At 37.6% G+C, this 25,703-nt stretch overlaps 1 protein-coding gene across 9 annotated transcripts in view; it reads right to left on the reverse strand.

Annotated features, from left to right (window-relative positions):
- SNAP91 (synaptosome associated protein 91) overlaps positions 1–25,100 on the reverse strand; it is a 160,018-nt gene extending 134,918 nt beyond the window's left edge. For 5 of the 9 annotated variants that reach the window (XM_027856632.1, XM_027856624.1, XM_027856620.1 and 2 more), the window contains exons 1-2: positions 24,972–25,100; positions 23,031–23,190 (exon numbers count right to left, since the gene is read on the reverse strand). In XM_027856632.1, the coding sequence (XP_027712433.1) occupies positions 23,031–23,160 (130 nt within the window). In that variant the 5' untranslated portion in view covers positions 23,161–23,190; positions 24,972–25,100. Of the gene's footprint in view, positions 1–23,030; positions 23,191–24,008; positions 24,038–24,655; positions 24,677–24,963 lie in introns of those variants that run through there. The other 4 variants (XM_027856580.1, XM_027856585.1, XM_027856594.1 and 1 more) reach the window with 4 other exon arrangements.
- Between the last annotated feature and the right edge of the window lie 603 nt (positions 25,101–25,703).

Raw genomic sequence — 25,703 nt, forward strand, 5'->3', positions numbered from 1 at the left:
ATTTGCAGATGACATTGTCAGTTGCATCAAGTCACTGGAATATCCCACTGATATCTTTTCAAGAAACCAAGATAGGCCTCCAGCACTTTAGGTGCACCTCCTGTAGTGAACCTTTGGGACAGGAATTGTATAGGCTGGCAGGCATGTATGAGTTGTGAGCTGAATTGTTCAAGAGATAACAGATTCATTTGAGTATTTTGAGCATGTCCATATCACATATTATATTATAAAGTGAGGCTCACCAAAACCATTTGGTATTAGTTAAAAAAATAAAAAAGTAGATCATTGGGAGAAACTAACTGAGCTTATTAGCTAATACACAATAAAGTAAAGGATAACTGGGTTGGGGGAAGAGAAAGTCTTTCTATTTAACAATAACTGTGTGGAAAATTGGAATGGAGCTTGGCATAAATTAGCTTATACTAGCATTACAGTATCTACCAGAGTAGGTTCCAAAAAGATCCTTGACCTAAATATAAAAGGTCATATCATTAAAAAAATGAGAAAAAAGTAGAATGAAATACTCTTCATAACTATGGTTAATGTAATATTTTTAACTAAATAGAGTTAAAGGACATTATAAAAGATAAAAATAAATTCAAGTATATAAAATTTAAAAGGCTTATGCATGAAAAAAGAGCAGAGAAACTAAATTTAAAAAGTTTTTATTTTAATTTTTTATTATGAACTTAAATTTTCATATATAAAAGAAACTGAATGCTGTTCCATACAATTTTAAAGCATGTTGAATTTGAACATATTTGTGTCCTCTTATAATTTATATCCTTTTATGAAGCTTATTTTTCCTCCATGTTTTAATGTTTTTTTGATGATTTGGGGGGACATCTCTATCACTACCCACTAACTCAATACTCCCTTTAAATAGAAGCCCTTTGTCATTAACAGATGTGTAGAATCAAGCAAACACAGATCAACATTGGCCACATCTGAAAACGCCCATCTCATTCTGTACTTCTAGTCCATTAACTTTCTGGTGAGAGGTAGGCTTCATTATTAGTCTTCTGAGGTCAGAAGCAGTCACTGCTTAGATCAAGGTTCTGAAGTCTTTCAAAGTTGTTTTCTTTAATGTTATGATGGTCATCATGTTAACTGCTCTGGTTCTGCTCAATTCCCTCTGCATCAGTTCATGCAAGCTGTGAATCGTTTCAACCATTCAGGAAAACAATTAGGAATTATCCAAAAAAAAGTTACTACCTATTCATATTCTTTGACCCAGCAATATTACTACTAGGCATGTACCATAAGGAGGTCAGGGACAAAGAAAAGCTTTCTATATTCTCATAGCAATCTTTTTTGTATTAACAAAAAAAATAGAAAAAAAGCCCATCTGTTGAGGAATGGCTGAACAAATTGTGGTATATGAATGGTATAGTATTACGCTTCAAATAGTAATGATCATTAGAAATTCAGAGATGTGGAAAGATTAACTCGTATGAACTGGTAAAGTGAAGCGAGCAGAAGAACTAAGAGAACAATAGATATAATTACAATAATGAAAAAAAACCCATCAAGATGAAGCAGAATTTAGTACATTAAAAGGAACAATCTCAGTCCTGAGTAATAGAAAAAGAAATGTACCTCACTCATTTCTTTCATTATGTAGGGGAAGGTGACTTAGTAATTAGTTTTGCTTAACTGTTTTTCTTTGTTACAACCAAGGGCTCTTCAAAATAAGATTTATTTTGAAAAAGGACAAGTAGCTCACAGAAAGGATTACTTAGTGTTACTTTGATAAATCCAAATCAAAATTTTAGTTTTTTTCTCTTTTTGCTGCTCATTTTCAAGTACCTATAGAATTAAAGAATTTTAAAGGTTAGAAAAAACCTTGTTGGAATAGTAGATAGAGATTTGGAGTCAGGGTGACAGATGTTCAAGTACTGCCTCTAGGCATACATGGCCTGTGAAACTATCCTGGACAAGTCACTTAAACTCTCTGTGCCCCAGGCAAATCTCTAAGACTATAAATTGTATAGTAGGTGCAGTTTTACTTCTGTAGAGGAAGTTCCTCATGTGAGTTCAGTAGACAGTTTAAATCCCAGGTCCAGTAAAAAAAATAGGAAATTATTTTACTAGTTGTCCAGGCTAATCCTTACCACATCATAAAGACCTCCTCCACAACACCCAAAGGCATAATATAAACAGTTTGACATTATGTACTATTTCGATCAATCAATAAAAATTTAATAAACACCTACTATGTGCCAGGCACTGCGCTAGTGAAAAACCTCCACCCTCAAGAAGCTTCTTTTCTATCAAGGAAAACAATGTGTACACAAATAAGGAAATATGAATGAAATATATACAAAGTAAATACAAGTTAATTTCTGAGAGAAATAGCATTTAGGGGAGGGGAGTTCAGTAAAGACCTCAAAAAGGAGGTGGTGATTAAGCTAAACACTGAAGAAAGCTGAGGATTCAAAGAGGTGAAGGAGAGGAGGCATGGACTTCCAGGAAGGGGAATAACCTTTACTGAATTTAGGCATTGGGATTAAAGAATGCCACGTACAGAGAACAAGGAAGCTACAGTGCATGATGGAGAGTAATCAAAGTAATTAAAAGGAATTGTAAACTAATAATAATTATATGAAAGACTTTCAAATCACTAAAACTAAGAGAAATGCAAATCAAAACAACCTTGGGGTTCCAACTCATTCCCAACAAATGGGCAAAGATGATATAAGATTGGCATACTCAAGGTTGGAGGGCCTGTAGAAAGATAAGCACACAAATACACTGTTGGTAGAGTCCAGAACTGGTCCAACTATTCTGGAAAAAACAATTTAGAATCATTCAAATAAAGTGACTGAAATATGCATACCCTTTGAACCAGACTCCCCCTTGTAAGACATATACCTTTAAGAAAAACTCAATAAACACCAAATACTTATAGCATCACTTTTTTATGGCAGCAAAAAACTGGAAACAAAGTAAATGCCTAATTGAAGAATGGCTAAACATTGTGGTACACGAGATACATGTGGTAACTCAGCTCTGATATTATTGCACCATAAGAAACAATGAATTTGAAGAATGCAGAAGCTTGAGAAGATATTTACAAACTGATGCAAAGTAAATAAGACAAGAAAAATAATATCCACAATGTAAATGAAAAAAAAAACCAAAACAAAAAAGAAACTAGACACTGCAAATTATAATAAATTAAAAATTATGTAAGTATAAAATAAAAAAAATACAATTATATAGGGACCCATCCTGTCCCTAAAGAAGAAATGAGAAAATGCACCTCACTCCATTGATTTGAGAGGCAGGGGCCTACTGGTGTGGAACATTGTATACACTGTCATATTCAATTGATGTGGACTTAATTTTGAGGAAATGTTTTTTGAATTTTGTCTTTTTTATTCTTTGTAATAAAGAATGACTCTACAGGCAGGAGAAAGAGGCAGACGAATTTTGAAATGATTCTGTGTGGACTCATTTTGCTTGACCATGCTTAGTTGATACAAGGGTTCTCCCTTTGCCCCAGACCCTTTCTCCAAGTTAACTTGAAATAAAGTGGGGGGATATGTTAATAATAGTGATGATTAAAAATAAAAGCCATTATAACACTTGAAAAAGCACAGAAGGGAAATTAGTTTAGAAGTAAGCATAGACAATCAGGGCAGTTTTGAAAATAATATGTGGACTTCATTATATACTTTTTTTAAAGCAATTTGTGAAATGGAGATTCACAGTTTCATAAAGATCCTCTTTTTGTGTTCTATGTCTATGGAAATGTTCTTTTTAGCGTTTAAATTTAGAATTTTAAAAAAAATTTAAATAAAAAGAACTGAAGGTGATATAAAAACCAACAATCTGAAACAAAATTTGAAAATGAATAGTTATGTAAATATAAAACCAAGCAAATAGTAAAAAGGTTTGCAAATAAATAAAGATGGTACACAATGCAATTCAGATACACGATAACAAAGCATTTTAAATTCTCTACTTAGGCAATAGATTTTCTGGTTATTTAAGTAACAAATACAAAACTGTTTTTGTTTAGTTAGTTGTATTCATATGAACATACTCCAAAGGAAGGATGATAGCATAGAAATTACTGAAAATATTTTTTTCATTGTATTATTGAGGTAACGTAGTTTAGGAATCTGAAGCTGTGTAGTGGTTTTTTAGGTTAATTCCGCTAAAAAAATACTTGGCAGAGATTATCCACATTTGGGGACTTTTCACTGATGCAATAGCTACCTACATTTTCTAACATTGTCTTGTTTTACTTCGTTGCTATTCACGTGTGGGAGGAAAGACAAAAGACAAAAGAATAAAAAAGTTTTTTTCATGTTATAGATTAAAAAGATCACAGATCTAAAACTGGAAAGAACCTCAGAGGTTATGTAGCGCAACCCCTTCATTTTATAGATGAGGAAACTAAGGCCCAGAGAGGTAAAATCATATGCCCACTGTCACACAGGTAGTAAGTGGCAGAGCTTAGTGTTCAAACTCAGGTCTTATAGGCTCCAAGCTCAGTGCTCTTTCCACTGTACTATGCTGCATATTTCTTATGCCCTATTTATACCAAAATATTTGATATTAAATATATTTTCCACTAGACTTCTAGTCCAGTGTTATTTTGAAGCATCCATACTAAAGTCAGTAATTATGATTCTAAGTACCATTTGTGTAATGTACAATAGAATAACTTATTCCAGCCCAAATAGGGCAGTGATTGCTATTATTCAAAATAGAAATGAAGTCCAAATATCTGCTTGTAAGGACAGTAAAATATAGCATAAAATCTAATTAGCGTGTTGAATAAATTTTGCTGCAAAATATAGTCTGATAGCATTTCAGAGGAGGAAAGGTTTTGGGAGGCAAAGGTTATGAACTATAATCTGTTTATTTTATGGTTTTCCCCATCCATAAGGAATTGTGTATTATTAGTTTATGATAGATAGTCTCTTAACCACAACTGCTGATATTATTAACCATAAAAGGCTTGAGCCTCATGCTTAATCTCAATCCTTACATTATTACAACCTTCAAATAAAGTTATTACTATTCACATATTATGGCCAACATTTTTGGAATCTTCTAATATTTTCAGTACCGCATAGGTGTGGTGTTCACATTATTTATTGACTAATATTTAGAATTTAGTATCTTCATATTCAATATTTCCATAATTCAGCAATATTCCTAATAGCCAACAAGTCAGTTAGCTACCAAGTATTCATTAAATATTTACTATTTTGTCAACATGGTGCCAAGCTCAGGGGATTAAAAGAAAAGCAAATCAATCCCTGCCCTCAAGAAGCTTACATTCTAGTAAGGGGGGTGTACAACCTATAAATGATCAGATATATACAAGATATGCACAGAATAAATAGAAGGTGATCAGAATGGGAAGGCTTAAGCATCTGGAGAAAGTGGAAAAGGTCTCTTGAAGGAGAGATTAGAGCTGAGCCTTGAAGGAAGCTAGGGAAACTAAGTAGCAGAGGTAAGGGGGCAGAGCAATCAAGTCATGGGCACAAAAGGAGATGGAGTGTGATACTCCAGCAACTCCAACTAAGCCAGCAAGTTAGATCCTATGGGGTAGAGGGGGGAGTAATTTGTGAAAAGACTTGGAAAGTATAAAAAATAGGAAATGATCAAGTTATAAAAAGCTTGCCCTACAGAGAAGTTTAATATTTGAATCTGGAGATAATAAGGAACCACTGGAGCCCGTTCAACACAGGGGTAGGATGGTCAGACCTTGGCCATTAAGTAAATTGAAGTAGGGAAAGACTATAGGGAGACTAGTTAGAAAGCTCGTGCAGTAGTCCAGGAAAGAGGTTATGAGTCTTGGAATACAGTTGTGGATGTGTGAATGAAGGAAAGGGAACATATATGAACATTTGTGACATGTAAAGGTAGAAACAAGAAGACTTGGATTAGATTAGATTCACAAGGAGGGGAGGTGAATAAGAGTGAAAATTTGGGCATAACACTGCAATCACAAGCCTGAGTGGCTGAGAGGATGATGACGCCCTTCACAGTAATAGGGAAGTTCACTGGAAGGGAGGTTTTGAGAGGAAAGAGAGTGAATTATTTTGGACATGCTGATATGCCTACAGGACATCCAGTTCAAGTCATCCAAAAGGCAGTGGGTGATATATCACTGCAGCTGAGAGGAAAGGTTAGAGCTGAATATATAAATCTGGGAATCATCTGCATATAGCTGAAAACTGAACCCATGAAAACTCACCAAGTGAGACAGTATAGAGGAGGAGTTAGTAATTTTTTTTCTGTAGGCAAGACAGTAAACATCTTAGTTTGCATGTCAAGAGACAAAACTGAGGATATTATTTAAGTACTTATATAACAAGAGAGAAAACAAATTTTTACACAATTTTATTGACAAATTCAAAATATAATTATAATTGAGTATTTTTTTTTTTGCAAAATAGGTCCATGAGAATGAGAATGAATGAGAAGAATAGAACTCTCCCTTTTTTGGAGATAACATTTCTTGGGGTTCAAAGTTAGTGATCCCTATCATCAGATTTTATGCATTTCAAATCTTTGAAAATTTTCTTTCACAGAGGTAGTTACTGCCAAATATTGATCTTAATCCACCAACATATGATTTTAATTGAGCATATTCATCACTTGGAATGCATTTAATAGAATTCTATTAGATCCTTCTCTTTATATTTCCCTTTTAGCCAGTTATTACACAGCAGATTAATCACTTCCACCTTCAGGTTAGGTGGAAGATCCTAAATTGCAGAGTTAATTGAATTTTGAAAGATGGAAATTTCTTTTGAACCTGTACTGAGGTCTGAAAAACACTTCTGGAACTGTAGTTTAAACTCAGAAAATAAATCTGCTGCAAATTTGTGTGAGAATGGAGATCTAGTTACTTGTTTTAATTTTTGACAGCATAGGAAGTGTATAACACAGCTTGACATGACTTGTAATTGAAACAGTTATCACTGAATTGACATTACTGTAGTATGTTTTACATATAAGCACTATTTTACCTTGTAATTTTAGGTTGCATTCATTAAGAAAAATTATAAAGTCTGCCCAAAAGCTAATTTCCAAAGCCACTGAGTGTTTAATAATAATGGTTGAGGGCAAGTCTTATTCAGAAAAAAATTTCAATCTTGGCCCTGGGCTTAAAAAGTCATAATAGAACTGTTTTCTCTTCTTTTCTTATTTTAACATTATAGATGTTAAACATGTCACTAATTTAAAAAATATCACAATACAGTGGTATGCATGGCACTCAAAATGCTGTTGAGTCATAATTGCATCACTGTGATTTGTAGTATACCTCGGGCTATACAAATGCAGCCAGTGGGCCTTTGGTCCACAGGCCACAGTTTGCCAATCCCTGGGATAAAATAAAAGAGACAAGAGGGCCCAAGACAGAGCCAAAGGAGATATATAATGTTACTGTGAGTGACATGGATAAAGATCTAGCAAAGAAGTCTCAGAAAGAACAATTGTAGAGGGTAATGTCATGAAAACATAGAAAGAGACGATCTAAGGGGAGGTAATCAACAGTGAAAAATGCTGCATAAATGTCAGTAAGTTTGAGAAGTAAGAAAAGGCCATTGGATCTGGCATTGACAACTTTGGAGAAGGCAGTTTCAATTGAATGATGAAGTTGGAAGCCAGATTGCAAAGGATAAAGGACAAGGGGCAGCTTTCTTGAGGACTTTTTCTACAAAAGGGAGGAGAAATATAGGGTGAATCCTAATGGGGATGGTGTATCAAGTAAGTTTTTCAAGGATGAGGGAGCCATGGGTGTCCAGAGCAGCGTAGAGGGAGCCTGTAGGTTAGGAGAGGCTGAAAATAAGACAGAATGGAGATTAAAGGAGAAGCAATCTGCCAGAGACTCCAGAAGGGGATGGGATGGAAGGTATACATAGAAGCATTTGCCTTAGCAAAGAGAAGAGCCACTTCTCTAACCTGAGTGAAGTAGATCATGGAGGAAGATGTCTACAGGATGTAAGATGAGGAGGAAATGAAAGAGAGCTCTCAGAAAATGACTTCAAAATTTTCAGTTAAATATGAGACAAGGTCTTCAAATGAGAGGGTCATAGGAGTCTTAAGGAGAAGTGACACGGTTTTTGTTTCGTTTGTTTAACTGCCTTTATCTGGAGTGGAATAGTGAATAAACTAAGAAGAGAATGTTTGCCTTGTTGCAGTAGGGGCCCTGATGAGACGACAGATTTGTAGTAGACTGAATCAGCATGATTTCTTGATTTCCTCCAGCTCCATTCAGCAACAGATGAAGAGGTAAAAAGGAAGCAGATACTGGGAAGTTTGGCAAAGTGTGATACAACAAAAGGGCAAAGACAGTGTAAAGTCAATTTGGTTTCCATGGAGTTGAGATAGGGAAAGGAGGCCATCCTAGCCAGTACAGGGATAACAATTGTCTATGAAGATCAGAGTAGATGAAGGCCACAGTGAAGATGAAGAATATTAAATTATGTATTAATCTTAGAAGTATCAATTGTTAAAGCCCTTCACAAAATTCAACTAAATTACCATTTGGTAAAAGCAATTCAAATCAAGAGAATTATCATCAACACTGGTCCTGTCATTGTTCATTTATTGTTTTCCCTAGAAACGTTTAGTGTTGTTTACAAATTGTCTTCTTCAATTCCTCCCTTGTCTTCACTTTGTTTCTTCCCTCAGTGCCCAGACTCTATCCAGGCAGGAGAAGACCCACTCCCCATGGCACCTGCCCTCCCTTCCCTTGCCTTTGCTCCTTTTCCTCCTTGGGCCGCTCAGACCCCATATTCAAGATGCCTGACTGTTTGCACCACCTGAATGAGATGGATGTCAACAACTCTATTCCTTATGGTGAGATACGAAGGACCACCAAGCCTTACTACTTACTCTGCAAATGCATCCCAAGGTCCTCCATGTCTTACCATATGTACTGCCTCTAGGTCCTCCAAACCCCCAGATACCATCATCTAAGCCTACTGATGCAACCTAAGGACCCCTGAACTATATGTCAGTCTTGCTACTACACTCTTAGGACCTAAAGACCTTTCCATCTGTCCTGCTACTCATATTTTTTTTATGTGTTATCTTCCCTAACTGGAGTGTAAATAAGCTCCTTGAAAGAAGGGACTGTCTCATTCAATTTGTAACTCCAAGATTTAGCACAGTGTTTGGGACATAATAATTGTTCAATAAATGTTTTTAAGTCATTCATTTAAAAACCTATTGTTGTACTGAGGCCACCAAATGTTTACCAATAAATAAATTTTTGTAGTCTATATCCTTTTTATTTTAAACTAAGACTATCATAAGAGTACAAAATATTTATCATAAAATACACTGAATCATCAATAGGTAATTTAAATTTTCCATTTTTAATGTGACACCTACTATACTGGAACAAAATTATAAGATATAAGGAAGCTACAGCTAAATGGAAGAATAACTAACTCTTCTCAGAAAGTTAAATAAAAGAGCTGGAAGAGTTGGTTTTATCATTCACCCAACAGTTAGAAGAAACATTTCATGGGACACTAACTAGGTCATATCGTAGTAAGAGTGTTCACAATAAATGTTTGCAAAATACCTAGCAACAAGGGCACAAACTCATGGAAAGAATAGAGAGGGCAGAGAAATTCTAAGAAAAAGTGGATAAAACCCTCCATTTAAATCTATACTTGGTGGGCACAGGGTATAGGTCTGTGAAAAATGTTGGAAAATATGTTCAAGATTAAGAAATTAAAGAGTACAAAAGCTAGTCATGAAACAGAAGTCCCACATTATATATCATGAATACTTTCTTCAAGAAGAGAGTTAAGGAACACAAAAAATGCCATCATAAAAAATTTTAAATACAAGAAGTGCCTAGTTACCTCTCATGAATATTAAGCAAGGCATAATTGAGGAAAATGTATTCTCACCAGAGGTATTTGCTATTGTCATAGAGGAAGTCCAAATGGAAGTAAGATTCCCTATAGATGAAGAGGTCTTCTCTTACTTAAATATGATAGGATGCTGATTGTTCCAAGTCCCAGAACACTGGTCTAACTAGATGCATAGGAAAAAAAGCAAGTGGATCAGAGTGTCCAGATAAAGATATAAAACTGGGAAAATAATTAACACAACTAGTCCATAAATACATATATTATGGACAGATTGGCAGTATGACATCAACGATGCCCAGCATTGAAGGCTGATCAGCTAGATGGTGCAGTGAAGACAGCTCTGAGCCTGGAAAGGAAGATCTGAATTAAAATCCAGCCTCAGACACTTACTAGTTGTGTGATCTAGGGCAAGTCACTTAATTGCTGTCTGCCTCAATTTCCTCAGCTGTAAAATGGGGATAATAATCTACCTACCTTCTAGGTTTATTGTGAGGATCAAGTGAGATATTTGTAAAGCACTTAGCCCAGTACCTGGCACATGGTAGGTGCTTAATAAATGCTTATTTCCTTCCTTCCAGAAAATATAATGCCTTTTTAATGACTTTAAGCTTTCCCCTCCCACCAAAAATGCCCATCATACTAATATCAATATTCTTCTGATGATATTGCATGGCTATAAATCACATAATATCATGGTCTCCAAGAATCAAAATGTATGAGTCAATACAGTGATGTACGTGGAGCACATGGATGTACGTGGAGAGATACAGTATATTATCACCGCCTAATTGCACACAATAAGTGGTATAAAAAGAGATATAATCAGAGAGATGTATCATGGGAAAAGGCGATAAACTGGTCAAGTAATGAAAACAAGAGATAACTAAGAGACAGCCGACATACTGTATTAATATTCAAATAACGTAAAGGGACCTACAGCAAGACCCCAAGCATGACCTACTGCATGAAATTAGGAGGATAGAGATAACAGTTGCACAAGATGAAAAGTACGATGTGCTGTAATCTGAAACACTAGGGGAAGTACCAGCAAGGAATAAAATTATGTCTCCACTATAGTACTGAAGTAACTACTACACATAATACATTTAGTATTAAAGATTTAGGTCTGGAAGGGACCTTAAGGATCACCTAGTCCAATTCCTTCATTTTATAGATGAGAAAACTGAGGCTCAGAAAGTGAAATGACTTACCTAAGTTCACATTGATATTAAGTGATACAGCCAGGATTAAAACCCAGGTACTCTGGTTCCAAATCCGGGTAATTTTTTTAATAAGTTCAATGGTCTCTTTTTTCCAACAGAAACAGATATGAATTCAGAAATTTCTGCATTTTAAGTAAATGTAGTTTGTCAATCTATATTAACAGGGAAGCCATGATATGGATTATTTTAAAAATAATTTGTATTTGGTTATGAGATTATAGTTGACTATGAATGTATCTGAAGTATTATGAATTATTAGAACAGACAAATGGAACTATGCAGTAAAGGTCTAACAGACCACACTCTCTATCTCTTTCTTCTGCTGGTAAGATTGCATCACCCTCTCAGGCCTCAAAAGGCTTTTTAAGCAGAAAAAAGTCAACAAAGATTCTTAACTAATGAGTTTTATGTGTAAGGAACAATTAGAGATAGAAGGCAAGAAGCCATTATTAAGTGGTTACTATATGCTAAGCACTGTGCTAATTGCTAGGAAACAATTATAAGCAAAAAAGAAAGACAGTCTCTACCCTCAGGAAGCTTAACTTTATTCATTTATTTTTGTTTTGTTTGTTTATTTTTAGGCAATTGGGGTTAAGTGACTTGCCCAGGGTCACACAGCTAGTAAGTGTCAAGGGTTTGGTATGAGGCCAGATTTGAACTCAGGTCCTCCTGACTTCAGGGCCAGTGCTCTATCCCTTGTGCCACCTAGCTGCCCCAGGGAGCTTAAATTTAAATGGGGGAAAACAAAACACACAAAAAAAAAAGAGCTGTAAGGGGCAGGGGGTGGGGAGAGTCTGGAAGGTTACAATCAGGGACAGCAAGGGAATGAAAGTTGACCAGGCTAGGTTCCTCCCCCAAATGGAGTACCTAGGGGAAGTTCACCAATGGAGGCTACAGATGGTCCAGTAGATGATATTTTAAAATGACAAGCATCTGTTTATGGTTATTTCCAATTTGGTTAATTGAAAGTTAAATGTAAAGAGAAGTATTTCATAAACAAAGACTAACAGAATAAGAATTAAATAATAATAATAATAATAATGAGAGTAAAGAGTTGTTAGAATTGCATGTGTAGCAAAATATTTTTTTTAAATCAACATAAAAATACCTATGTAAAGCCCAAAATGGCATTTAAGGCCCTCAACAATCTGATCTCAATCTACCTTGTTTCACATACACCTTCCTTTTCTCTAGACCAGAGGTTCCCAAACTTATTTGGCCTACTGCCCCCTTTAAAAAATTATTCAGTGCTCCCCTGGAAATCTACTTTCTTTAATGCTTTAATGGTTTTTTGAAATTTGCATAATTTCAAAAAAGATAAAACATTTTTTGAAAATGCTGCATCTTAAATTTAATAATTTATTGTAAATTTGTGGGTTTTTTCCTGCACTGAAATTTTGATAATGCAACATTGCATCATGTAACTGTATCATATGGTAAACAAGTCATTACACACACATATTCCAGTGGATGCATGCTGGACTTCCTGACAATGTTTGACATGGTTGCCTGCCAACACTTGCTTGTTAAGACCTGTTGGTGGACTTTACCACTGAACAGTTATAATTTGCATTTTGTGTGTTTATTTGGAAAGTAATGTAATCACTACAACTTTAACTCTGTTACACAACAGATGAAACATGTATGAATGGATTTTCAAAATTTTCTTTTCTCTTCTTTCCTTATGCTTCACTGCCCCTTTATTTTTATTCAATCCCCCCCCCCAATTGCTCCGGGGACTACTACCACCCCCCAGCACCCCCTGGGGGCAGTATCACCCACTTTGGGAACCTCTGCAGACCAAGTAGACACCTTGCCATTCCCCCAAATATACCCCAAACTTTTCTACTTCTACCACTTTGTTGAAACTATCATATAAGCCAGAGCTGAACTTTCTTTCATTGTCAAGCTCCCATGCTATTTTCTTCATGAAGTGTTCTCTGATCCTCCAAGAGACGTGATCTCTTCTTTTACTGAACTCCCACAGTACTTTAGTTTATACCTCTTACTTATTAATCAGTTTCTATTTTATATCATAATTCATAACTAAGAGACAGCCTACATACTGTATTAATATTCAAATAATGTAAAGGGACCTATAGCAAGGACCTACAGTTCTCAACTCCCTAATCTCAACTCCAAGAACAATATTTTCATCTTTGTCTCCCATCTATGCCTAGCATATTCACATATTCAACAGGTGCTTGCTAAAGACATTCCTTTCATCAGACAAAGCTCAATTCAAGTACTATAATAGTTTGTTTCCCTGATCACCTAAGCTCATAATCACTTATTTCTCTTAACTGTATCGCACTTTTCGTACTCTTCATTTAACAATGATCACTCGCTGCTTTTTGTAACTATGTTTTGTTTAGGTGAGGGGTTGATCAAAAAAGTTCTTTGATAAGCATCCAGGATAGTGAGCCTTTGGCAATTTTGATTGTATTTCCCTATAGAGTATAAGGTCATGGTGTACTCCAGGTTTTCACTATGGGGATTGCCTCCAAGATGAATTGGGGTTTTTTTTGCCCTTTTAAGTGGTCTAATAAAGATGAATTTTCATTAAGGCCCAAAGTCCTTTTTTTCTATCCTTCGTGGCATATACCAGGAGCCACATGTCTCTGCCCACATGGCCTAAGCTAGGAGTTCCTCTATTAGAGGAAAGGGAGATTTCCTTGCCAATGTTATTCTTTTTGGAAAAAACAAACAAACTGCAAGTAGACACAAGATCCTTGAAGGGGGGGGCAATTTCATTTTTGTCTTTATAACTTTAGTAAGTGCTTAATAAATGTTTATCTTGTTAAAATGTAAATGCAATTCAATGTTTACAGTGACATAGGAGTTGTTTTTGTTTTTCTACGTCTGGCTTTTTGGGTCAAAACTCTATGGATTATCACCTTAGTATATGAGAAGAACAAAACGTGATCCAGAATAAGAAAAATAATGCCCAGCTTACAATAACACCAAGCCTATTGCAAGAATGAAGCCAGAGTGAAGCCTTTACTCCCTGTTATTTGTTTCCTTACTTCAGATCAGAGCTCACAATTTCTATACAACCCTAGCAAATCATGTAAATGTGTATGTTGTGACTAATGTGATATAAAGCCATCATTCAGTTTTCAGTATATGTATATTTTTGTTCTAACAATTTAACGGTTTATTCACTTATGAAAGCATTTTATAATGCAGGTCACAAGTATTGTGATTTGCTTGAGGTTCTCAAATCCTAATGTTCATGAAGCTGACCTCTTAGAAAACTATATATATCCTTGGTGCCTCATTCCTAAAATATGGAGAAAAGATAAAATACTGACAACAAAAAGTTGACATTGACAACTAATTTTCTCCACAACTGATGATCAGCAGTAGCAACCATTAATCTATCTCCCTCTTCTCCCAAATGCTAAAGAAATGAGGTTAAGCAAATGACACTTTCTTTCAAAGTCTAAACTCCAATGCACAATGGTTTCTACACCATACTTCACAAGTCTGGAATACATGCAAATACTATGAAGGTCAGACATATTTTAACAGATGTTAACTAAATAAGGCAAAAATATTTTGTCTTCACATTATGTTCTAATGAAATGAATTAACTGGTCAGATAAAGCAACATTAACATAAAGAGTCTAAAATTTCCTTTTGCTGATGTTAATATGAGGAAGAGATTTTCCCAGCTGGTACTTGGTTAATATTTTTTTTTTTTAAAACAGCATCAAGCCCTTTTTGCGTATGTTATGATGGGGATTCTTTGTGCATGACCTAGGTCCCTTCCAACTCTCATATTCTGTGATTCTGATACATAAATGATACCTCAAAAACAAGATTTCTTAACCTTTTTATGTCATGAATCTTTTTGGCAGTCTGGTGAAGTCAATAGACCCTATCTCATAATATTTAAAAAAAAAATATATATATATATATACACAGTGAAAATGATAAATTTTGATTAGAAGTTAAAGATATATGTGTGTGTGTGTGTGCCTGTGTGTGTGTAGATAAATATTTTTTCTCTATATAAGTTCACAGAACCCCTGAAATCTATATGAACCCCTTGGGGTTAACAACCTCTGTTATAGAGAAACTGAAGCAACTATACTCTTAAAAATGTTGCTTTTCTTAAATTTAAATATTTTCCCTTGAAATCTTGTTGACATTCCTAATTTAATAATGTTTCCCCCCCCAAAAAAGATAGTTCAGTAAGCTTCCAGTCTTTATTGAAGCATAAGTTACAAATTTATGGAATTCAAATTAACAACATATTGCTGTATAAAACATTTCAGAGCTCCTAAATGGAATCCATAATCACCCAAGAGTTTGACACATCAACACATGAACAAAAACCCAAATAGCTGAAGAATGTCTATTATACAGACTGTATCATGTATTTGAACAGATATATGACAGAAATGGCCCATCAGCACATATATCTTGAATACACAGTGTGGAATGCCAATGGAGTAGGCCCAAAACTGAATAGCAAGTTGGCCTACATTTTGGAAATTACGCAATGCTTTTAGTGAATTAAGGCTTCTCCTTGAAACAAATGTTCATCTTTTAAACATCAATATTGTTCTAGTGATGCTATACAGCTGTGAGTCATGAAATGTTACAGTCCTCCAAATATTAAAATCAAATGTTAGGCAAAGGACAATGGAGAGGCACAGAGTGGGCAAGAGTAGGCTGTAGCATATTACTAATTATGACCTATGCTGAAGAAGAAACAATCAATCAATGAGCAAGCCTACATTCCATCGGGGAGAAAGCATGTATTCTGTTGTACGTATGTGTATATGTGCGTCTGTGTACAAATACAAAAGAAGTAGAAGATAGTTTATGGGAACATAGATTTAGAGCTTAAAGGGATTTTAGAAACCAGTGGGTATAACCTCATTTTAAAGATGAAGAAACTGAGTCTGAGAGAGTTAAGTGACTTGCTCAGGGTCATAAGTGTGGGAGGTAAGATTTGAATCCAGGTCTTCCTTAGCAAAGGATAGCCAAAGAATGCTTATATGTTCCATTGGTTTTCACATAATGTAAAGATCTGGAGAAAGGCCCTCTGGCCGGGCCCTCTACACAGAATTTATGGAAAATATGAACAAGATTCACTTCTTCTCTACAGTTACCTTTCATCCTTTCTGTATCTTCTACATACCTATTTATATACATGTTGTTTCCCCAAGTAGAATGCAAGCACTGTGAGGACACTGACTGCTTTTTTTAGTACTCCTAGCCCTCAGCATGATGCCTGGCACATATTAAGCTCTTAATAAATGCTTGTGAATTGATTAATATATATATTCACATATTAATGAGATACAAATCTATAAATATTTAAAAGTATAGGGGTATGAGTATAAAATGAGACTGGTTTCCATAAGTCATACATAAGAATCAGTCTACAATCTTATAACTTCAACTTCAATAATGATAACTGATACTTTTAAATGTTATGCCTTAGGCAGCAATTTTTCCCCAAGATTTTACAATACAATACTGTGGGTATAAGTAAACAACTAACACTGATATTGCCCTTAGCATTACATAAACATGCAAGAAATTTTAGAAGATTAATTGAAGTTGAAGAGTAACTAAACTATAAGCTTCTTATTGTCAAGTGCAATGTCTTAAGATTTTTCTTTGACCATTCCTAGCAGGCTATTAAAAATATAATAGTAACTTAGTGGATATTATTCATGTTCCCTGATTTCAAATTTTCATTTATAGTAAGAATCCATTCATCTCGTGTCTAATGTTACATTAGTAACTGGTAAACTTTTCACTACTTTTACTATTTCCATTTAGTTTTTTAAATAAATTTTGACTTATTTTCATATTATGATTCAAAGAAATCTCTGACTAAATTAGCTATTACATACATAAATATATAACAGATGGGCTCCTGAAAAGTTGTAAGCAAACTGAGTTTCTGAAAATCAAATAATATTTTAATGTACTGGAGAACTACTTCAAAGAAATTGATAATGAATCCTTTTGTAAAGTGAATTATTCTCTAATTTAAATATTTCAAAAATTCATGTAATTTGTTCAATTTTTATAAATACTTTATAGATAAGCTGGAGGCAGCTGTAATTACAATATAGCCTGGAACATATTTCCTCTAGTAGGCTGCTAATGGCTATTAGCATAGTACCACATCATAGCAAATCCTCCAAAGGCTTTATAAGAATTAAAGTGATATTATCCCTTTCAATAAAGTAAACACAGTCCAGCCCTCCAACTCCAAATGTTTTCACAGAAGAAAATATGTAGAAAAAATATAATGTAATTTCTAATTAAAATTAGATAGCAGAAACAAGTTAAGAATGAAAGATATTACAAATGATTAAGAACTCAAAATATGTTTAGTTTACATAACTAAACTGAATCATAATTATTTTAAAAAATCAATTGGTAGATTAGAATGAAAAGTATGGATACAAGTACTATTTTGTAGCACTAATCATAATTTTTAAATCATCTTTTATGCCTAGCAAATTTTTCTTTTCAAAAATTAGTTCCCCATAAGCTCTAGTTATATGGAGATAAGATTTAAACTTTCATTTTACTAAATAAGTGTTCAATTTAAGATTACCGAACACAAAAACAGCATACAAGAGCTGTTACTGAAACAAAGATACAAGGGAAAGATTGTTTCCTTTTTTTTCTTTTAATGTATTTCTATCCTCAGTGCCCCACACAAAGTAGGTGCTTAACAAATGCTCGTTGACCTCCATACCTGTGTAATGTTGTAGGAAAAGTCCTGAACTTACACTTTCAAAACTGAGTTTTCTGCCCCAGCTTCAAAAATCTACTAGCTCTGTTACAATGGGCATGTTTATGTCTTTGAGCCTCAAATCTCTCTCTTGTAAAAGATCAATGACATTTGAACTACCTACCCTATTGGGTTGGGACCAACATTACTTTGTAAATCTTCAAGTACTATAGAAGAATGAGTTGTTATATTTTGCAATGGATCTTAAAGGTCTTTGGGGATATGAGAAAGGAATTGGGATAATGATCCTAAATACCAATTTTTATCACTCACTTGTATTATCAATGCTATTGAAACAAATACGAAGTCAGAATAGTTTAACACAGTGCTTATTACATGAAGAAAACTTGTATGAAATGATGTATCTAAGATAACTAAGGTTCATCATATATTTTTAATTAATACCCGCTAATCACAGAAATGTCATTATGAATGAAATACTTTTCTCCAACAAAATAATATTTCATTCCAAAAAGCAAAATTTAGGAACCAATCTCTATACCTTTCATTTCTGTCTAACCGTTTAATTCCTGCCCAAATATTAACACTGCTCTTATCAAACCTACAAACTCAATATGATTTGACAAAGAAAAGGGAGTTTAATCTTCATTAAATTTGCAGAAAACGAACTTTGTTTCTTTTGAAATGTGTGTTCAAAAAACTAGTGGTAATCAAGCACTTAAAATAAATCATTCAACCTATTTTTAAAAATCGACAAACGTTCTGAATAGTTTTAATCTTTAGGTATTCTATTTACCTTACTTCAACTCCAATCAAAAAGGATTGTGTTAAAATTTTTTTTAAAATTTCTTGATCAACCAGGTTGGGAGGGGGGAAGAAAACATATGCACTGCCACCTTAAATATTAAACATTTATTTCACAAATGAATTCCAAATTCATTCACTTCATCTGACCTGTTACAACCAACTTGTTTTTATCCAAATTATTTAGTTTCAATTCCAAACATTAAAAAATGTATCAGGATGCAAGGCAAATTTTTCCTAGATATAGGCATTCTATTTATTCCAAATTCCAGGTATATATAAAGCACAGTACTTTACCATTAATCTATAGAATCCCACATTCTTAATATAATATTAATATAATTTAATATACCACATGCCTAAAATTCTCTCAGTTGCTGCTATTGAACAATTAAGCTTTGGTCATTCAATGACAGATGTGTTTCAATCTATCTAAGAGTTATGTTCTTGAAGTTATATCCTAGTCCTTTCAGAACAGAATTGTTTCATTTTTTTTGTCTTTGTATAGGCGGTGCCAAGTGTGACTGGCACATAGTGTTTAATAAATACTTATTGGTTGGCTAATTGAAATTCAAATGCACTATAGGAGACTACTGGTCAAAAGAATCCTGCAATGACTTATTTTTATAAAACAAAGCCTTTGTTGTATATCTATATGTATGCACTTACATTCTAATATATGTGTGTTTATGTATATGTGCATACATATAGATATACACAAAATAAATTAGGGGGAGAGGGTTAAGAGCCACTTGGGAGGATCAACAAAGGCTTTCTGTAGGTGTTACCTGAGTAGAGTTTTGAAGGAAACTGGAAATTCTAAGAGGCAGAGGTGAAGTGAGAATGCATGCCAGGCAGAAGAGAGTGCCAGTGCAAAGGTACAGGGATGTGAAGTGAATGTGGCAGGTAAAGGACAGCAAGAAAGTCAGTTTGGTTAGGGAAGTAACATATGAAAAGATGGGAAAAGTAGGTTGATACTGGATTGCAAAGGGCTGTAAAAACTAAAAAGAGGATCTTCTATCTGTTACTAGAGATAATAGGGAGCTACTGAAGTTTAGTGAGCAGGGGAGTGATATGGTAAGATCTGAATTCTTAGAAAATTTACTTTGGTAGCTGTGTGGAGAACAGATTATTGAAGAGAAAGCTTTGAAGGCAGGGACATCAATCAGATCTACTGCAATACCTCAGGTGTGATGTGATGAAGGCCTGAACCAAGGGTGGTGACTATGAGAAAAGGAGACAGTTATAAGAGATATTGTGCTAGGTATAAAACTATAAGACTTGACAATTGCTTAGATATGTGAGTAGAAGGTGAGTGAGGAGTTGAGAATGACACCCAAGTTGCAGATGTGAGTGACTGAAAAGATTTTGGTGACCTTGACAACAATAGAGAAGTTTATTAGAAAGGTGGATTCTGGGGAAAGATAGCAAGTTCAATTTTGCATACATTTGGGATATATTTATACAGTTAGAAAAACCTCTTGGACATTCCAGTTTGAAACACACTGGAGCTCAGTGGAGGGACCTAGGACTAGATATCTCAATTTGGAGTAATCTGCACTGAGATGACAATTAAACCCATGGGAGCTAATGAAGTCACCAAGTGAGAGAGTACAGAGATAACAGAAGAGGCATAGAACAGTCTTAGTGAACATCCACAGTTAGAGAAGGTGATATGGATAATAAATCAGCAAAGGAGACTAAAAATGAGCAATCAAATCAGAAGAAGAACAATGAGTAGTGTCATGAAAATTCAGGGAGGGGAAAGCATCCAGAAAGAGAGGATGGTCAACATTGCCTAATATTACAGGGACATTTAGAAGGATTCCAGCAAAATTAAACTACCATCTCTCTCTAAACTTAATAGTCTATTTTCTGGCATGGGAGCATTCCTATAAGCCACACCTCCTCCCATACCTGGAATTCACTGCCTTTTCAACTCTAGAAACTTTCTACAAAGCTCAGGTAAGGTGTCACTTCTTCCTTGAAGACTTCCTTGGATCTCCTAGCTGTTAGTACCCTCTTTCTTCAAATTAACTAGTACTTAACTTATTTGTACACATAAAGAACTTAAGTTCCTCAAAATGAGGAACTATTTCCTTTTTCTTTGTATCCCCAGCACCTAGTATACTACCTTCCCTGTGGTATACTGTAAGCAAAATAAATGTCTGTCAAATTTGAATACATAGAAAATATGAAAATAAGAATAAAAATTCTCTGTAAAGGAGAAGAGTAGAACGTTAAGATTAATAATGCAAACTAATTTAATAAAGATTATTGAAAATGTACAGTAAAAAACAAAGCAAAAATCAAATGCTTTTATTTCCTTTATTAAAAAATGACATACTATTTGAAGCTACACACCTCTAACCATTCCATTCACCAGTTATTTCTGAAAACAATGGAAAGAATGTTCACAGTCTGCATAATTTTTACTAAACTTTTCCAGATCAAAAAGTTCCCCAAGGAAAATAAAATGGTAACACCTAAAAAAGGGGCTAACAAACTTTACTATCACTTCCAATGATACCCCTAATTCTATGTGAAATATCATTCTCCCATCATTATTTAGCTCATCCATAAGTCTCTATAATCGTCAGGTAAAATTTTTGTACGTGTGAAATGAAAGCTATTCTTTGAAATAAATCTGACATTTCTGCATAATTGTTATTTAGTATTTTTGTAATGTTTTATAAATATAAAATTTACAATTTTCAATTAAAAAAATTTTATTAAAAAGCATTAAAAGGGAGATACACTCCTTTTAAGGTCCATGAATCACACATATGGGTTAGTTTATCAGGTGGAAAAGATAATAAATAAGTCCATAATTTTCATCATGTAAGCAGCAAAACTAATTCACGAATTTATAATTCTCAATTATTTGTTTAATGTCATATGCTACATAGCCCCATCCATATTGTGTTGCTTATACCATGAAGTGTATAGTAAAAATGTATATATTACAAAGCACTTATTAAAAAAGATTGAAAGGGGCAGCTAGGTGGTGCAGTGGATAGAGCACTGGCCCTGAAGTCAGGAGGACCTGAGTTCAAATCCACACCTGACGCTTACTAGCTGTGTGACCCTGGGCAAGTCACTTAACCCCAACTGCCTTGGAAAAAAAAAGATTGAGGAGTGTTTATAGCCCTCAGATAAATCTAAAAGGAAAAATTATTCAATATTATAAGGCCAAAGGAATGGACATACCTTAAAACACTGTTCTATTTTGAGTATTGGCAAGTCTCTTCAGTTTGTGTTTATGCTGCTAATGGGTTCAGGGGTAAATGCTAGTAACTGTGTGTGTGAAAATAGCAATTCCTTCTAGAAACAGAATCCAAATAAGAGTAATACAACCTAGATAGTGCAATTCCTGATCACCCAGTACCACCCTTTCAAAATGATGAAGGAAAGTTGGGATCAGATTGTTGATAAAATCTGGCAATGGCAAGAATTTGTACATGGCAACAAGTTGCCACTGAAAGCCCTGACTAGGTCCAGCAGAGAATAAAAGGCAGTTTTTGAAAATTTTAATTGTGTAGCTTCTTACGCAGAAATCACTGCTCACACAGGTACACAGGTAAGTCTTTTCCTTTGAGATTGTTTCCATATTATTATTATATTTCCATATTATTCCTCCAATTAAAATTTTACTACATTAACTGAGTCCACAAAAATGTTTTATCATTTCAGCAGTAGTTATTTAGAACAAATCTGAAATTTTTCCCATAAGGTCACAAATATTAAAAAAAGAATATATATCCTTCAAAATTCTGGGAAAACTTCCATTTTGCATCACAAAATAAAATCTACAAAAGATCTTCCACATACAAAATGAAGTATTTCTATTAACACTTGCAAAATGCATTTTCAGTGTTTAGTCACAAAGGCCAACTAGGCTCTCAGAATGACAATGACACACACACACACAATGAAAATACAAAAAAACCCCCCAAAAAACAAAACAAAACTGTCTAAAATGCATTTAAAGTCACCTGGGGTTTTCATCTTTTCTTTCTGAGTTGTAATTGTACAACCCCAGAATTTCCTGAACTAGCCAACTCTTAAAACAAACAACAACAAAAACCCACAACAAAAACTGTAAGAAAGCAGTGAAGCTTGACTCTCAAATTTCTCAATAGCTCACATCAGACTTTAGCTTTCTACACTACAGCCTTCCCTTAGTACAGAAATTGAAGACCAAAAGGAAGAAAAATATAACTGGAAGGATATGGAAAGTAAAGAAGTCACTCAAAGACACTCTGCAACAGCAGAGATTTCCACAGCTGGGAATACCAAATGCTGCAGCATTATTGATAGTAAGCCTAGACAGCCTCTACTGAGTCTCTGGAGTGTCTTTGGCATGCGCATATCCCGCTTATATAAAGAGATGCTTACAGTCCAGGTGCTTTTTCTTGGGCCCCATTACTTCATGAGTGGTTGCTTTGCAGACGGCCCTTGCTACAGCAGAGCCAGTCACGCTGTACTGAGCAGCTGCGATTCGATCTGTGAGCGTTTGCCCCGACATCTTCAGCTGCTGCTTCTACTGCCTCCTCTTCTGCAAGAAAGAGTAGATAGATGGCCTCTTCATTAGCCCAGGGTTCCTGCCTTTGGGCAACAAGGGCCTATCCCTCTCTGCAGCCTCCCTTCTCCACCCTAGAAGGACCTCTGTAGGCGCTGTCCCAGTATCTCAGTCCCAACCAAACTAGAGGTTGTAAAGATGCGGATAAACCTACAATCCATCAGCCTGAGATGCACCCACAGAAAATGAACTCATTATGGGTGCACTAATCTCTACCCTGCAATACACCCTCCTCCTTTCTCTGCTTCCCCACCATCCCTAAGTCCTCCACCCTCTTGTCAATCAGCAATTTTTCTCCCCAACCAGACAACCTTATTCCCGCACTAGACCCTTCAGGTTTCAGGGTTACTCCCTGGGCACTGTGCCCACTAAGCGACCTCCCCACTGGTGCTGCAACATGCCCTTACTCCCTCCCCCACCCCAATCCCCAAGAGGCTACGGAGACCGACTGGATCGGATACCCAACCTTCGCCGCCCTGCCCTCCCCCTCCCTTGATGCTGCCTCGGCGGCTGCTGCTGCTGCTGCTGCTGCAGCAATGGGATCTTCCTCTCCCCATCTCCTCTGAGCTGGAGATTATCGTTGCATTGCGCCATATTATGCCCCCTCTCCCCCTTCTCAGCACACAGCCGCCACCCCCTCCCACATCCTTAATCCCTCCTTCCCGCACCCGTTTCCTGGTCCCCTTTATGCCCCGACCCTGCCTTCCCCTCCACCTCCCACCGCAGCCCTCTCAGTGCTCACTGCAGGGGGCCCGCCCTGGGGAGGAGGAGTGGGAGGGCTCGATGCGGCTCACCCTTCCCGGGTGCGGGAGCCGAGGATACCCGCGACCCCCCGCCGCTCCCCGAGGGTGGGAAGGGGCACCGGGCCCTTGGGCAGTGGGGGTGCCGCACCGCACCCGAGCCGGCGGCGGGGGGCGGACCTGTCACTCCCCGCCCGCCTCCCTCTGGGGAAGGATAATCGCCTCCGACGGGGCCCCCCGGCGAGGCGCGGCGCGATGTGGGGGGCCCAGTCGGAGCTGGAGAAGAAAGAGTGGAGCCGGGTGCGGGCGGTGTGCCGACGGCGGCCGTGTAGACAGACAGCCGCACGAGTCCGTTACTCGCCCCCGCCCCCACTCCCCAGGGCGACGCTGCAGCTGCCACCGCTCCCCGGGCCGCGGGGGAGAGACAACGTGCCCGCCCGCCCGCCTGTCCGTTTGTCTGTCTGTCTGTCTGCCCGCCTGCCCGCCTGCCTGTCTGTCTGCCCGCCTGCCGGTCGATCCGCAGTCCGTGGCCTCGGGGCGGAAGGAAGGAAGGAAGCCGGCGGGTGGGCAGAGAGCGGGAGGGTGTCTCGCGCGGAAAGATGCCCCCTGAGCTCCCCCGCAGCGCTGGCCCTCCTCCTTCTCCCCTACGGCGCCCCGCCGCCCAGGCCCCCAGCCCGCCCGCCCCGGGGTGCAGCATGTACCAGCCCGCCGCTCCCCGCCGCCGCCGCCGCCTCCACTGCCGCTGCTGCCGCCGCCGCGTCTCTCTGGCTCTCCCCGGTAGCGTCCCCATCCCCCCGCCCCCACCTCAGCTTTGGTTCCTCCGACAGAGTCAGGTGACAGGCGCGGACAAACCGGTGCGAGCCCCTCCGCCGCGAGGATCTCCGGAGCGGGTGGGGCGCGCGGGGTGGGTATGGGGGGGGGCAGCGTGAGCCCCAGCTTCCCCGGGACCCTCTCCTCCCCGCACCTTCCGGACACACAGACAGACCTGCATGCGTACATGCATCCATACACACTCACACGTACACCTTCCTTCGGTCCCCGCTAGGCTTGAGCAGCTTTCCTAGAAGTGGTCTTCACCGGGAGGCGAGCATCCCCTGAAAGGCTGTGCTGGAGAGACTGGGAGGGGAAGCCTCACCTCCGGCCCTTCCCCTCCTCGGGCAGCATGCGCACGCGCACGCCGACCGCCGGTTCCCGTGCACCTGCCTTCCCGACTCCGCAGCGGGCACCGGGCGGGCTAGAGGAGGACCGCCGCCCTGAGCCCCCGGCTCCGCGCCTGGCTGGGTTCGATGCTAAGTGGGCGAAGGCCGATGCAAGGGCAGAGCCCCGCTGCTGCCCGCTGGAGGGCAGTCAGGATGTCTCCTTCGTTGGTACTAGTCATGGCTGCCCGAGCCGCTGCTGGACAGTTCTGCTGCATTTCTATCTCTCCCCGCCAAGAGCCGCATGGCTCCACTGCTGGCGCGGGTGGGCACATCTCAGTGCGGGTGTTAACACCTGCCACATTTGCATCACGTATTTAGACCTGGAAAACTAGCTTAGAGGACCTCTAGTCCAACACCCCACCCCCAATTTTACAGAAGAGGAAACTGAGGCCTTGGAGTGAAAAGTGACATACCCAAGGTCACACAGGTAGTAAAAGGACAGATAACTGCTGGCAGCCTGAACTTGGAATAACAATAAATAATAATAGCACAAATGTGTTGCTTTTAGGTTCACACAGCAACGCCCTGTGAGGTAGGTATTGGACAGTAT

This window comes from Vombatus ursinus, unplaced genomic scaffold (genome assembly GCF_900497805.2).
Source record: "Vombatus ursinus unplaced genomic scaffold, bare-nosed wombat genome assembly UNPS02000582.1, whole genome shotgun sequence".
Taxonomy (NCBI): domain Eukaryota; kingdom Metazoa; phylum Chordata; class Mammalia; order Diprotodontia; family Vombatidae; genus Vombatus; species Vombatus ursinus.